At 50.9% G+C, this 16,603-nt stretch overlaps 1 protein-coding gene across 2 annotated transcripts in view; it reads left to right on the forward strand.

The window, feature by feature from the left end:
• The first annotated feature begins 583 nt into the window (after positions 1-583).
• LOC134933694 (estradiol 17 beta-dehydrogenase 5-like) overlaps positions 584-16,603 on the forward strand; it is a 51,006-nt gene continuing 34,986 nt past the window's right edge. Inside the window, exons 1-2 of one of the 2 annotated variants that reach the window (XM_063929073.1) lie at positions 584-598; positions 9,470-9,675. In XM_063929073.1, coding sequence (XP_063785143.1) covers positions 9,589-9,675 — 87 coding nt within the window. In that variant the 5' untranslated portion in view covers positions 584-598; positions 9,470-9,588. Of the gene's footprint in view, positions 599-750; positions 838-9,469; positions 9,676-16,603 lie in introns of those variants that run through there. The other variant, XM_063929072.1, reaches the window with a different exon arrangement.

The following is a 16,603-nucleotide window of genomic DNA, read 5'->3' on the forward strand; positions in this document are numbered from 1 at the left end:
AGTAAAAACAACAACAAAAAAATCCACTACACGTCGTCGCCAGATTGAGCTGCATGCAGGTCCGACGGGCGATGTAGCTGACGACGTGTCGGAGCACGGACCGTCAGCAACAAAGTGTGTACTCACTGGATGATTTTAACGAAAGTGTCGTCCCGATCTGTCGGAACTGGCCAAAATCGTCTAATGTGTACTCTAACAGCTTTTTCATGCGGTACCTGCAGCATACAAACCCACCATATTCCTTGCACACCAACTAGATGAAATCTGTATATTTCACCAGGCTCATTCCTACCTGGGTAAGCCTCCATACAGAGGCGTCACTAATGTTGGTGACATCTGGGGTGGGGTACACACATTGCAATTATTACTGATGTTCTCTCCATTCCGCTCTGAAAGACTATCATCGGCCGCGAGGAGGTGCTGCTCATTTCAAAAACTTCGTAGAAGTACACCCACAAACCTTGTGCCCCTGGGAAAGGGTCTTGTGTGTTGTCAGATTCCCCTCTGCGCTGTGAATGCCCCAATAACCCCTTGGGTAAGGCGGTTCTTCTCCCTGGAGATGCTGGGGGAAGGGTGACCGGCCATGGTGGTAAAGCAGGTGAGCTGGGCCGATTTCAAACTAAAATTTTTTATATTTTTCAATCCTTCTCGCTTTCTGGCCACAAGGTGGCGCCCCAGTAGCATGTTTTCCAAACAGCTTCTGATGACTTTTTGCCCGGTAGTCCATTCTGAGATGGGCAGTGTGCCCACCTGCTTCTCCTCCTCTTCCTCCTGGTATTACTGAGGTTCTCCTCCCCACTGCCCTCTCATATGGGACCTCCACGCTGACTATTTCAGGTAGGCTACACAGCTCTCTGCTGGGCTGCTCATGCAGTAGCTAAATCGCTTCCTTTGCTGAGCTCCAAAATGACCGAGCTCTCCCCTGCCCACTGCTTTAACCCTCACTAGCCTGTTGCCACTAACTAGAATGGCCATCGACCGTCGCTGTCTCAAAACCATCAATGGTTTATGGCCGATGTAGAAAACTTTTACCATCAATGACAGAGAACCAGATGGTTTCCCGCCATCGATGGTAGCTGTATGCTTAATGTTTATGTTTTTATCTTTAAACTCTTTTCAGGGCTTCTGCACAGAGCTACGAGGCTGTCAGACAGCAGAAGTTGCCCATGGCAACCTATCAGCATTGACGTAACATTTATCATTTACATACTATAAAATTATACAGAGCAGCTGATTGGTTGCCATGGGCAACTTCTCCACTGGCTCCCTTCTCCACACTTTTCACTGCTTTATGAATAGACCCCTCAGAGGCATCATGTTTTGCAGAGCCACATTTAAGATGGGATGTTGCCAATAGCAACCAGTCAGATTCTACTTCTCATTTATCTAGCACCTTATAGAAGATAATACCTGGAATCTGATTGGTTCCTATGGGTAACATCCATTCTTAAATAGAACTCGCATGTTAGTAAATTTACCCCATGTCTATCCTTGCTACAATGCGTCTGCAAGACTCTTGTTATTACGGTTAGTGAATTGCTCTCAGGGTTACGTCACACAGAGCAGAACTGAATTCACCTTTTATCCTGCGTTATCTGATCTGGCAGCTCCCAGCCTTCCCTGTATGACAGCGGATGCAGTCAGATGGTGGAAGCCAGAAGAAAAGTCCGTTGTACTAAAAATATACCCCGCCATTTGTTTGCTACTGTCCCGCTGTAGATGGCGCATGGCATCTATTCACAGTGCAGGGGAAGAACCTTGGGAAAGTCCAGTGTCTCGGAGAGTTCAAACAGGAGTTAACTGCAAAGCTCCACCCCTTTTTGGGTGGGCGGGACAAAAGTGCGCCCAAAGTTGCCTTTTGTACAGAAGTGTTTGAAATACTATATAATGTGATCTGTAAACAGGTAAAAAAAATGCTATAGTAAAGTTCTGATACTGGAGCTGGAGAAGGAGCAGAGCCACCCCGTCCTCTTACTCCTTACATATGTACCCCACACTCACATTCAGGGCCGATGTAACATCATTATAGGCCTGGGGGCTTATACCCATCCATTCGTCATAAATTACCCCTCCTGCAGTCCTCTATCCATATGCTTCCATACAGTGAATGGCTGTCAGCGCTCCCTGTACGTTATACTGGCCACACTCCCTGCATATGATACCAGCAGCACTCCCAACACGTTATACCAGCAGCGCTCCCTGCACATTATACCAGCAGTGCTCCATGCACATTATACCAACAGTGCTCCCTGCACATTATACCAGCAGTGCTACCTGCACATTATACCGGCAGCGCTCCCTACACATTATACCAGCAGTGCTCCCTGCACATTATACCAGCAGTGCTCCATACACATTATACCAGCAGCGCTACCTGCACATTATACCAGCAGTGCTCCCGGCAAATTATACCAGCAGTGCTCCATACACATTATACCAGCAGCACTCCCTGCACATTATACCAGCAGCTCTCCCTGCACATTATACCAGCAGCTCTCCCTGCACATTATACCAGCAGTGCCCCCTGCACATTATAACAGCAGCGCTCCCTGCACATTATACCAACAGCGCTCCCTGCACGTTATACCAGCAGCACTCCCTGCACATTATACCAGCAGCGCTCCCTGCACGTTATACCAGCAGGGCCCCCTGCACGTAATACCAGCAGCACTCCCTGCATATTATACCAGCAGCGCTTCGTGCACATTATACCAGCAGCACTCCCTGCACATTATACCAACAGCGCTCCTTGCACATTATACCAGCAGCGCTCCCTGCACATTATACCAGCAGCGCTACCTGCACATTATACCAGCAGCGCTCCCTGCACATTATACCAGCAGCGCTCCCTGCACATTATACCAGCAGCGCTCCCTGCACGTTATACCAGCAGCGCTCCCTGCACCATATACCAGCAGCGCTCCCTGCACATTATACCAGCAGCTCTCCCTGTATATTATACCAGCAGCTCTTCCTGCACCTTATACCAGGAGCGCTCCCTGTACGTTATACCGGCAGCGCTCCCTGCCCATTATACCGGTAGCGCTTCCTGCACATTATATCAGCAGCGCTCCCAACACATTTTACCAGCAGTGCTCCTTGCAGGGTGGTCTTCTGTATACCGGCGGTCGGGCTCCCGGCGCTCAGTATACCGGCGCCGGGAGCCCGACCGCCGGCATACCGACACTTATTTTCCCTCGTGGGGGTCCACGACCCCCATAGAGGGAGAATAAAATAGTGTGGCGCGCGTAGCGCGCCACCGTGCCCGTAGCGTGGCGAGCGCAGCGAGCCCGCAAGGGGCTCATTTGCGCTCGCCACACTGTCGGTCAGCCGGCGGTCGGGCTCCCGGCGCCGGTATGCTGGGCGCCGGGAGCCCGACCGCCGGCCAGCCGTAGTGAACCCCTCCTTGCACGTTATACGTTCAGTGTTCCCCGCAGATTATACCAGCAGCGCTCCCAACACATTATACCAGCAGCGCTCCATGGTGGTCATTCCGAGTTGTTCGCTCGGTAATTTTCTTCGCATTGCAGCGATTTTCCGCTTATTTTGCATGCGCAATGTGCGCACTGCGACTGCGCCAAGTAAATTTGCTATGCAGTTAGGTATTTTACTCACAGCATTACGAAGTTTTTTCTTCGTTCTGGTGATCAGAGTGTGATTGACAGGAAGTGGGTGTTGCTGTGCGGAAACTGGCCGTTTTATGGGAGTGTGTGAAAAAACGCTACCGTTTCTGGGAAAAACGCGGGAGTGGCTGGAGAAACGGAGGAGTGTCTGGGCGAACGCTGGGTGTGTTTGTGACGTCAAACCAGGAATGACAAGCACTGAACTGATCGCACTGACAGAGTAAGTCCGGAGCTACTCAGAAACTGCTAAGACAGGTCTATTCGCAATATTGCGAATCCGTCGGTCGCAATTTTGAGAAGCTAAGATTCACTCCCAGTAGGCGGCGGCTTAGCATGTGCAATGCTGCTAAAAGCAGCTTGCGAGCGAACAACTCGGAATGAGGGCCCATGCTCGTTATACCAGCAGCGCTCCATGCACATTATACCAGCAGCGCTCCCTGTACATTATACCAGCAGCGCTCCCAACACATTATACCAGCAACGCTCCCCGCACGTTATACCAGCAGCGCTCCCTGCACGTTATACCAACAGCACACCCTGCCCATTATACCAGCAGCACTCCCTGTACATTATACCAGCAGCGCTCCCTGCACATTATACCAGCAGCGCTCCCTGCACATTATACCAGCAGCGCTCCCTGCACATTATACCAGCAGCGCTCCCTGCAGATTATACCAGCAGCGCTCCCTGCACGTTATACCAGCAGCGCTCCCTGTACATTATACCAGCAGCGCTCCCAACACATTATACCAGCAACGCTCCCTGCACGTTATACCAGCAGCGCTCCCTGCACGTTATACCAACAGCACACCCTGCCCATTATACCAGCAGCACTCCCCGTACATTGGAGGTCATTCCGAGTTGTTCGCTCGCAAGGCGATTTTAGCAGAGTTGCTCACGCTAAGCCGCCGCCTACTGGGAGTGAATGTTACCATCTTAAAATTGCGAACGATGTATTCGCAATATTGCGATTACAAACTTCTTAGCAGTTTCAGAGTAGCTTCAGACTTACTCGGCATCTGAGATCAGTTCAGTGCTTGTCGTTCCTGGTTTGACGTCACAAACACACCCAGCGTTCACCCAGACACTCCCCCGTTTCTCCGGCCACTCCTGCGTTTTTTCCGGAAACTGTAGCGTTTTTTCCAACACGCCCATAAAACGGCCTGTTTCCGCCCAGAAACACCCATTTCCTGTCAATCACACTACGATCGCTTGAGCGATTAAAAAGCCGTGAGTAAAAATACTAACTTCATGGCAAAATTACTTGGCGCAGTCGCAGTGCGGACATTGCGCATGCGCACTAAGCGGAAAATCGCTGCGATGCGATGAAATTTACCGAGCGAACGACTCGGAATGACCTCCATTATACCAGCAGCGCTCCCTGCACATTATACCAGCAGCGCTCCCTGCACATTATACCAGCAGCGCTCCCTGCACATTATACCAGCAGCGCTCCCTGCACATTATACCAGCAGCGCTCCCTGCACATTATACCAGCAGTGCTCCCTGCACATTATACCAGCAGCTCTCCCTTCACATTATACCAGCAGCGCTCCCTGCACATTATACCAGCAGCGCTCCCTGCACATTATACCAGCAGAGCTCCCTGCACATTATACCAGCAGAGCTCCCTGCACATTATACCAGCAGCGCTCCGTGCACATTATACCAGCAGCGCTCCTTGCACTTTATACCAGCAGCGCTCCCTGCACATTATACCAGCAGCGCTCCCTGCACATTATACCAGCAGTGCTCCATGCACATTATACCAGCAGTGCTCCCTGCACATTATACCAGCAGTGCTCCCTGCACATTATACCAGCAGCGCTCCGTGCACATTATACCAGCAGCGCTCCGTGCACATTATACCAGCAGCGCTCCGTGCACATTATACCAGTAGCGCTCCCTGCACCTTTTACCAGCAGCGCTCCCTGCACGTTATACCAGCAGCGCTCCCTGCACGTAATAACAGCAGCGCTCCCTGCACATTATACCAGCAGCGCTCCCTGCACATTATACCAGCAGCGCTCCCTGCACATTATACCAGCAGCGCTCCCTGCACATTATACCAGCAGCACTCCCTGCACATTATACCAGCAGCACTCCCTGCCCATTATACCAGCAGCGCTCCCTGCACATTATACCGGCAGCGCTCCCTACACATTATACCAGCAGCGCTCCATGCACATTATACCAGCAGTGCTCCCTGCACATTATACCAGCAGTACTACTACCTGCACATTATACCAGCAGCGCTCCCTGCACATTATACCAGCAGAGCTCCCTGCACATTATACCAGCTGCGCTCCGTGCACATTATACCAGCAGCGCTCCTTGCACTTTATACCAGCAGCGCTCCCTGCACATTATACCAGCAGCGCTCCCTGCACATTATACCAGCAGTGCTCCCTTCACATTATACCAGCAGTGCTCCCTGCACATTATACCAGCAGCGCTCCCTGCACATTATACCAGCAGCTCTCCCTGCACATTATACCAGCAGCGCTCCCAGCACATTATACCGGCAGCGCTCCCTACACATTATACCAGCAGTGCTCCCTGCACATTATACCAGCAGCGCTCCCTGCACATTATACCAGCAGCGCTCCGTGCACATTATACCAGCAGTACTACTACCTGCACATTATACCAGCAGCGCTCCCTGCACATTATACCAGCAGTGCTCCCTGCACATTATACCAGCAGTACTACTACCTGCACATTATACCAGCAGCGCTCCGTGCACATTATACTAGCAGCGCTCCCTGCACCTTTTACCAGCAGCGCTCCCTGCACGTTATACCAGCAGCGCTCCCTGCACGTAATAACAGCAGCGCTCCCTGCACATTATACCAGCAGCGCTCCCTGCACATTATACCAGCAGCGCTCCCTGCACATTATACCAGCAGCGCTCCTTGCACTTTATACCAGCAGCGCTCCCTGCACATTATACCAGCAGCGCTCCCTGCACATTATACCAGCAGTGCTCCCTGCACATTATACCAGCAGTGTTCCCTGCACATTATACCAGCAGCGCTCTCTGCACATTATACCAGCAGCGCTCAGTGCACATTATACCAGCAGCGCTCCGTGCACATTATACCAGCAGCGCTCCGTGCACATTATACTAGCAGCGCTCCCTGCACCTTTTACCAGCAGCGCTCCCTGCACGTTATACCAGCAGCGCTCCCTGCACGTAATAACAGCAGCGCTCCCTGCACATTATACCAGCAGCGCTCCCTGCACATTATACCAGCAGCGCTTCCTGCACATTATACCAGCAGCGCTCCCTGCACATTATACCAACAGCACTCCCTGCACATTATACCAGCAGCGCTCCCTGCACATTATACCAGCAGCTCTCCCTGCACATTATACCAGCAGTGCTCCCTGCACATTATACCAGCAGCGTTCCCTACACATTGGCCCTCATTCCGAGTTGTTCGCTCGGTATTTTTCATCGCATCGCAGTGAGAATTCTCTTAGTGCGCATGCGTAATGTTCGCACTGCGCATGCGTCAAGTAACTTTACTAAGAAGAAAGTAATTTTACTCACGGCTTTTTCGTCGCTCCGGAGAACGCATTGTGATTGACAGGAAATGGGTGTTACTGGGCGGATGTACGGCGTTTTAGGGGCGTGTGGCAGGAAACGCTACCGTTTCCGGAAAAAACGCAGGCGTGTCTGGAGAAACGGTGGGAGTGCTTGGGCGAACGCTGGGTGTGTTTATGACGTCAGCCGGGACCGAAAAGCACTGAATTGATCGCACAGGCAGAGTAAGTCTGGAGTTACTCAGAAACTGCTAACTCGGTTTTGATCGCAATATTGCGAATACATCGGTCGCACATTTAAGATGTTTAGATTCACTCCCAGTAGGCGGCGGCTTAGCGTGTGTAACTCTGCTATAATCGCCTTGCGAGCGAACAACTCGGAATGAGGGCCATTATACCAGCAGTGCTACCTGCACATTATACCAGCAGTGCTCCCTGCACATTATACCAGCAGCGCTCCCTGCACATTATACCAGCAGAGCTCCCTACACATTATACCAGCAGCGCTCCCTGCACATTATACCAGCAGTGCTCCATGCACATTATACCAGCAGTACTACTACCTGCACATTATACCAGCAGCACTCCCTGCACATTATACCAGCAGAGCTCCCTGCATATTATACCAGCAGCGCTCCGTGCACATTATACCAGCAGCGCTCCTTGCACTTTATACCAGCAGCGCTCCCGGCACATTATACCAGCAGCGCTCCCTGCACATTATGCCAGCAGTGCTCCCTGCACATTATGCCAGCAGTGCTCCCTGCACATTATACCAACAGCGCTCCCTGCACATTATACCAGCAGCACTCCCTGCACATTATACCAGCAGCGCTCCCTGCACATTATACCAGCAGTGCTCCCTGCACATTATACCAGCAGTGCTCCCTGCACATTATACCAGCAGCGCTCCGTGCACATTATACCAGCAGCGCTCCGTGCACATTATACCAGCAGCGCTCCGTGCACATTATACCAGCAGCGCTCCCTGCACCTTTTACCAGCAGCGCTCCCTGCACATTATAACAGCAGCGCTCCCTGCACATTATACCAGCAGTGCTCCATGCACATTATACCAGCAGTGCTCCCTGCACATTATACCAGCAGCGCTCCCTGCACCTTATACCAGCAGTGCTCCCTGCACATTATACCAGCAGTGCTCCCTGCACATTATACCAGCAGCGCTCCGTGCACATTATACCAGCAGCGCTCCCTGCACCTTATACCAGCAGCGCTCCCTGCACGTTATACCAGCAGCGCTCCCTGCACGTTATACCAGCAGCGCTCCCTGCACGTAATAACAGCAGCGCTCCCTGCACATTATACCAGCAGCGCTCCCTGCACATTATACCAGCAGTGCTCCCTGCACATTATACCAGCAGTGCTCCCTGCACATTATACCAGCAGTTCTCCCTGCACATTATACCAGCAGCGCTCCGTGCACATTATACCAGCAGCGCTCCGTGCACATTATACCAGCAGCGCTCCGTGCACATTATACCAGCAGCGCTCCCTGCACCTTTTACCAGCAGCGCTCCCTGCACATTATACCAGCAGCGCTCCCTGCACATTATACCAGCAGCGCTCCGTGCACATTATACCAGCAGCGCTCCCTGCACCTTTTACCAGCAGCGCTCCATGCACATTATACCAGCAGTGCTCCCTGCACATTATACCAGCAGCGCTCCCTGCACCTTATACCAGCAGTGCTCCCTGCACATTATACCAGCAGTGCTCCCTGCACATTATACCAGCAGCGCTCCGTGCACATTATACCAGCAGCGCTCCCTGCACCTTATACCAGCAGGGCTCCCTGCACGTTATACCAGCAGCGCTCCCTGCACGTAATAACAGCAGCGCTCCCTGCACATTATACCAGCAGCGCTCCCTGCACATTATACCAGCAGCGCTCCCTGCACATTATACCAACAGCGCTCCCTGCACATTATACCAGCAGTGCTCCCTGCACATTATTCCGGCAGGTTTGTTTGGCCAGACATATCCTGTGGCAGATGGGTAAGTGTCTTTGCTGACCGATGGGTCGTTCTAGTGTGTACCTCACATTAGTTAGATCTTGGACTGTTTGACTATAAGCCTTCAGGGTTATTGATTGCACTTATATATGTTATTCTGTCTGCTAGCTGCGGACACACTGCAGACTGTGGAGGTATCTCAGTAAGATGTGCGGCTGCATCCAGTGCTTATAGATAGGGAGATAATGTATTATTATCCTGTATTCTTCATCTCTGTGATATGATTCTTCCTCCATAATACTAATTATTACCGGCCTCCTCTAGGTGTGCAGTCTGGAGCCGGCTGCTTGAGGCTGTGGTTAGGAAGAGCACCGGGCACCCCTGGCAGTAATCACAGGCGCCACCTGGAACTTCAGGACCGGTCTTAGTAGCTGGCAGAGGGCATGGCACTGGCACCAGATTCCCGCGTCCTACTGAATGATGGCAACACAATACCAGTGGTTGGATTGGGCACTTTCGCCCCTGATGAGGTAGGTTCTTCCTTCTGCCGTCACCTACTGTGGCCGTGTCCCAGTTCCGATGCCACCGCCCCCGTGTGGCTAAGATTCTTTTAATAAATTGAAAGTATTTATATGAAGATAAACGTTTAAACGGATGTATTTCCAAATGACATAAAACCTACGCTGGTGATTAGAACGTGTTTGATCTCTGCGCAAATATATAGAGGCAGGCCCACTTGCATATAGGGGCCTTATTCAATTGCACGTGAGCTGCTGCTGAAACAGCATTCCGAGGCGTCTTGTGCAGTAGCGGATCTTGCCATGGGCAAGCAGGACTTTTGCCCGGGGTGCCCCCTTCCGGAGGGCGCTGGCGCCGCACCATGGCAAGATCCGCTACTGTGTCCCCCGCTGGGTCCGCTGTCCCCCGCTGTGAAGGGAACTAGACGCTACCCGTCTAGTTTCCCTTCATGGAGAGGACCTTTGCTGTGCGGTGTGCGATGACATCATCGCGCACAGCACAACATTGTGGGATTGACACAGACGCTAGAGGTCTGCAGCGGTCGGGAATCAGGAACGGGGATAGTAAGTATTCATTTATTTTTTGTGTAAGCGGCGCTACTCCTATAGGAGGCACAAATGGGTGCACAACTCTACAGGGGGCATAACTGACTACGCCCCCTGTATGAAGCCACGCCCCTATTTTCCACCTGGGGCATCAAAAGGGCTAGAACCGGGCCTGGTCTTGCGCTGATTTCTGCAGGAAGCCCATGGAGGCGCAAGAGGAAATTAGCTACTGTAATTGCGGTTATGTATGCATAAGAAGATGAGTGATGTGTCAGTGAGGACAGGGCTGCATGTGACAGGGACAATGACATGATGTGAGGAGAGGAATGGAGGCAGCAGGAAGTCACAGACTGAGAGTTATATAGTGGGAGGACCAGGGTCCCCAGCAGCACAGAGTATATCAGGAGATGAGTGATGTGTCAGTGAGGACAGGGCTGCATGGGACAGGGGCAGTGATATGATGTGAGGAGGGGAATGGAGGCAGCAGGAAGCCACAGACTGAGAGTTATATAGTGGGAGGAGCAGGGTCCCCAGCAGCACAGAGTATATCAGGAGATGAGTGATGTGTCAGTGAGGACAGGGCTGCATGTGACAGGGACAATGACATGATGTGAGGAGAGGAATGGAGGCAGCAGGAAGTCACAGACTGAGAGTTATATAGTGGGAGGACCAGGGTCCCCAGCAGCACAGAGTATATCAGGAGATGAGTCATGTGTCAGTGAGGACAGGGCTGCATGTGACAGGGACAGTGACATGATGTGAGGAGGGGAATGGAGGCAGCAGGAAGTCACAGACTGAGAGTTATATAGTGGGAGGAGCAGGGTCCCCAGCAGCACAGAGTATATCAGGAGATGAGTGATGTGTCAGTGAGGACAGGGCTGCATGTGACAGGGGCAGTGACATGATGTGAGGAGGGGAATGGAGGCAGCAGGAAGTCACAGACTGAGAGTTATATAGCGGGAGCAGCAGGGTCCCCAGCAGCACAGAGTATATCAGGAGATGAGTGATGTGTCAGTGATGACAGGGCTGCATGTGACAGGGGCAGTGACATGATGTGAGGAGGGGAATGGAGGCAGCAGGAAGTCACAGACTGAGAGTTATATAGTGGGAGGAGCAGGGTCCCCAGCATCACAGAGTATATCAGGAGATGAGTGATGTGTCAGTGAGGACAGGGCTGCATGTGACAGGGGCAGTGACATGATGGGGTATATTTACTAAGATTCGTGATTCTCCCGTTTTGGTGGGAGATTGACATCGAAATTACATCGAAAGTGTAAAACTGCAACTTTTTGAATTTATTACGACTAATTTACTAAGCTGTCGTATTCTGCATTTTCGTGTTTTCCGATGTCGATGTCATTCGTAATTTTTAACAGTGTTTTACGGGAGTGAATGGCAAAACACTGCCGACTTTAACACAATGAATCACGGCCGGATCTGTGAGATCCGTGCTGGGGTTCATTGTGCACATTTTTTTTTTGTTAAAAAATAGTTTAAAATGATAAAAAAAAATTGCGTGGGGTCCCCCCTCCTAAGGCAAACCAGCCTCGGGCTCTTTGAGCCGATCCTGGTTGCAGAAATATGGGGAAAAAATGGACAGGGGTTCCCCCATATTTAAACAACCAGCATCGGGCTCTGCGCCTGGTCCCAAAAATACGGGGCGCCAAAAAGCGTAGGGTCCCCCGTATTTTTGAAACCAGCACCGGGCTCCACTAGCTGGACAGATAATGCCACAGCCGGGGGTCACTTTTTACACAGTGCCCTGCGGCCGTGCCCCCGGGGTACCCTGGGGGAGTGGGGACACCTTCAATCAAGGGGTCCCCCCCCCCAGCCACCCAAGGGCCAGGGGTGAAGCCCAATGCGCTCCATTGTAACCAATGGTGGGAACTTTGTGGTCCGCGGTTGACCGAAAGTGACCTCACCGCTGACCACAAAGTTCCCACCATTGGTTACAATGGAGCGCATAGGCGCTACATTGTAACACTGCCGCGTGCCGCCTGTCAGTCAGTACAGGAGCACACAGCCGATCAGGAGGGTGCCAAACGTGGCGCTCCCTGATTGGCTGAAGAAACCCACTTAGACATCAGTCAGAGGGGGTTTCTGGCATTCGGGGAAAGGGGTCCCATGTGAAAACATGGGGCCCCTTTCAGTTTGTGGTCGGGTGTCGAGTTTTTTTTTTTTTTCAAGTACGTGGATTACAAATGGATTATCCGAGGAGCCTTCTACCCTGGATTTGGTGAGTAGAATTTTTTCAACAGGTACACCATGGATTCTACTGGAGAAGAGGACCGACCTGCGTGGGAACATAAGGTAAGTATGTGTATATGGTGGTGTGTATGTATGCATTAAAGTTATACTGTCAAGGTGTGTGTGTAATGTCTTTATTGGGGTATTTTTTTAGTAGTAGTACTACAGGTACCAGCGGCCCCGTTTTTCGCCGCATGCTGGTACTTGTGGTTCTCCAAGTACCAGCTTGCGGGGGAGGCTTGCTGGGACTTGTAGTACTGCTACTAAAAACAATATTCATAACTTTCAACAAAGGCTATCAGCCCCCGATCCGCAGCCCATTGGATGGGGGAGACAGCCTCGGGCTTCACCCCTGGCCCTTGGGTGGCTGGGGGGGGGACCCCTTGATTGAAGGGGTCCCCACTCCCCCAGGGTACCCCGGCCAGGGGTGACTAGTTGGATATTTGATGCCACGGCCGCAGGGCACTGTATAAAAGTGACCCCCGGCTGTGGCATTATCTGTCCAGCTAGTGGAGCCCGGTGCTGGTTTCAAAAATACGGGGGACCCCAACGCTTTTTGGCCCCCCGTTTTTTTGGAACCAGGACCAGGCGCAGAGCCCGATGCTGGTTGTTTAAATGCGGGGGAACCCCTGTCCATTTTTTCCCCATATTTCTGCAACCAGGATCGGCTCAAAGAGCCCGAGGCTGGTTTTGCTTAGGAGGGGGGACCCTACGCAATTTTTTTTAAAGAAAATTAACACTTTCCCACCCCTTCCCACTGATATACATGCACGGATCTCATGGATCCGTGCATGCCTATCCAATCACGGCTCAAAAAAGCAGGTCTGTTTTTTTTTAGCACTTTTTTACGAATTGTAATTTTTCACGGCAGTGTTTGTCTATTTTGAGATTTGCACTTTTTAGTAAATGACCGAGTTCTACTAATTTGCTGGCGTATTTGACCGATGGTGTATTCATTCGTATTTTTTTTCTTGGACTTCCAAAAAAATACGAATGCCCTCATCACTGCCGTGATTTGAGTTTAGTAAATTCCCGAGATGACACTTTGAAGAAAAAACGGCATATCGGTCAAAATCGGGAGCTTAGTAAATATACCCCGATGTGAGGAGGAGAATGGAGGGAGCAGGAAGCCACAGACTGAGAGTTATATAGTGGGAGGAGCAGGGTCCCCAGCAGCACAGAGTATATCAGGAGATGAGTGATGTGTCAGTGAGGACAGGGCTGCATGTGACAGGGGAAGTGACATAATGTGAGGAGGGGAATGGAACAGCAGGAAGCCACAGACTGAGCGTTATATAGTGTGAGGGGCAGGGTCCCCTGCAGCACAGAGTATATCAGGAGATGAGTGATGTGTCAGTGAGGACAGAGCTGCATGTGACAGGGGCAGTGACATGATGTGAGAGGGGAATGGAGGCAGCAGGATGCCACAGACTGAGAGTTATATAGTGGAAGGTGCACGGTCCCCAGCAGCACAGAGCATATCAGGAGATGAGTAATGTGTCAGTGAGTACAGGGCTGCATGTGACAGGGGCAGTGACATGATGTGAGGAGGGGAATGGAGGCAGCAGGAATCAACAGACTTAGAGTTATATAGTGGGAGGAGCAGGGTCCCCAGCAGCGCAGAGTATATCAGGAGATGAGTTATGTGTTACTGAGGGCAGGGCTGCATGTGACAGGGGCAGTGACATGATGTGAGGAGGGGAATGGAGGGACCAGGAAGTCACAGACTGAGAGTTATATAGTGGGAAGAGAAGGGTCCCTAGCAGCACAGAGTGTATCAGGAGATGAGTGATATGTCAGTGAGGACAGGGCAGCATGTGACAGGGGCAGTGACATGATGTGAGGAGGGGAATGGAGGCAGCAGGAAGCCACAGACTGAGAGTTATATAGTGGAAGCAGCAGGATACCCAGCAGCACAGAGTATATCAGGAGATGAGTGATGTGTCAGTGAGGACAGAGCTGCATGTGACAGGGGCAGTGGCATGATGTGAGGAAGGGAATGGAGGCAGCAGGAAGCCACAGACTGAGAGTTATATAATGGAAGGAGCAGGGTTCCCAGCAGCACAGAGTATATCAGGAGATGAGTTATGTGTTACTGAGGGCAGGGCTGCATGTGATAGGGGCAATGACATGATGCAAACAAAGCTGTCCAACTTGTAAAAACAGAAGATTACAAAACTTCCAGATGTAAGATCTCTGCATTGATCTGAACGCTTCATTATATTTCCTGCACTATAATGTAATGAAATTGTGTAATCCATACAGTATCTCAAATCAGGAATAAATGTAACGTGCAGGAGCCACCTTGTTCATATGCAGCCCTGGGTATGCGATATCACTCGCAGTTCCGTAAAATTTGCAGCATGATTGACACGCATGTCATGTTCCTAAAAAGGGAGGCACGGCAGACGCCCTGACATCGTGATTTGGCTGAACAGCCTGAGTAACCTGAGCCGCCATTTTTTAGTTAAGATGCCTCCTGCGGCTTTAGCATAATTTCACCCAGTTGCTGCATATTAGTGGCTGCGCTGTAGGGTCCGCCACTAAATCCCCCCCTTTGTGTTAATTCTTAGTTGATGTACAGTATACAGCATCGTCATACCATTAAGCATTTAACATGTGATTACACAGTACCTCCAAGAGACATACAGTACGGGCCTATTAATGATCACTAATGAGGACGTTACAGACGCAGAAATACTTGTACAGTACCTGCACGTTTTAAGTGACAGGCCCTTTCACTATTAAGGGGCCGATGTGGATGCCTATTATTGTACGTCCCTTCTGGCAGTGCGCATGCTTGAACTCAGGCCATGGGGGGAATTTAAATAGCCACAGGGTTTACCCCGCAACTAACTGACGTGCTGGACGTATTCAGTTAGTCTCTGCAGTCCTGCGCGCGAGTCCCCAGGGTCGGACAGAAACTCACGGCTCCTGGAGCTGCAACGAAAAGTCTGCGCAAAAAAAAAAAAAAAAAATTGGTCATGTGGGAAAAAAACACACTGATTCCACAGAATCACTGGGCTTCCACATGTAAATCCAGATTTTTTGGTGCAAGAATAAGGTTATTTTATTGAATAGTCTTTCCCCGCGCCGCAGGGATTTTTTTTCCGGCAATTAGCCAACGGCTAAACCATGTGTCTAATTGAATTCACTCCATGCGTGCATTCTAACACCACCAATTGGCTCTGTATTTATGTATCCACAGTCGCAACATGCTGGGAGTTGTACGCTTAAGCTGAATCCATACTTGCCTACACTCCCGGATCCTGCGGGAGAAACACGTTTTTTCTGGTAGTTCCCCGCAGCCCCAGAAGAGTGGGCATCACTCCCACATTGTGTCCACTTCCTAGCGAAGTAGGCAGAATGTGGAGATAAATACAGTTAAACTGCGGTCCCAGTGGTGGAGGCGGGGCCTATTGATGCAATTGTATGCTAAATGCATCATGTTAGCCCTGCCCCTATGCAATTACGCTCCAATCGGGTCAATTGTTCTACAAGGGGGTGGGGCCTAATGACGCAGTTAGCCCACCCCCACCCTCAAATTGCCACCCACCTTCTTCTCCCCTCAAGGGATCTCCTTTAGAGGAATTCATTACGGTAGTCAACTGAGCCTGAATCGCAACTCCAACTTTGGACCTAATTAAGATGTGGTTGGAGGTGCGGCACATGCCACAAAGTACCAATGTTATGTACATTGCACATGCACGGACCTGTACTGCGCATGTGATGACTGACGCAGATTGGCAGCAGACTGTCCGTGATTGACAGTCCACTGCAATTTTGGGGTGGGGAAGGGGTGGCGACGGCCACCATTTCCCAAAATGGAGTGACTCATTGGCTAGATCAGTGGTTTGGTTCTCAAACTCAATCCTCAGGACCCCACACGGGTCACGTTTTCCATGTCACCCGGCAGCTGCACTGTGTATCACCAACTGTCACATTTAAAAAATCTACAGGTGACCTGCAAAACATGAACCGTGTGTGGTCATACGAGCAGGGCCCTCTCCCCTTCGTCATCACTACATAACTAAGCTTTATGCTCACTGGATTTTAGTTTCTATGAGAATTTATTGACTGTCTGACTCTGTACCTATATTTCTTGTTGTCAGTTTTATCCCCTTGTACGCTGCTACGGAATCCTTGT

This window comes from Pseudophryne corroboree, chromosome 6 (assembly GCF_028390025.1).
Source record: "Pseudophryne corroboree isolate aPseCor3 chromosome 6, aPseCor3.hap2, whole genome shotgun sequence".
Taxonomy (NCBI): Eukaryota; Metazoa; Chordata; class Amphibia; order Anura; family Myobatrachidae; genus Pseudophryne; species Pseudophryne corroboree.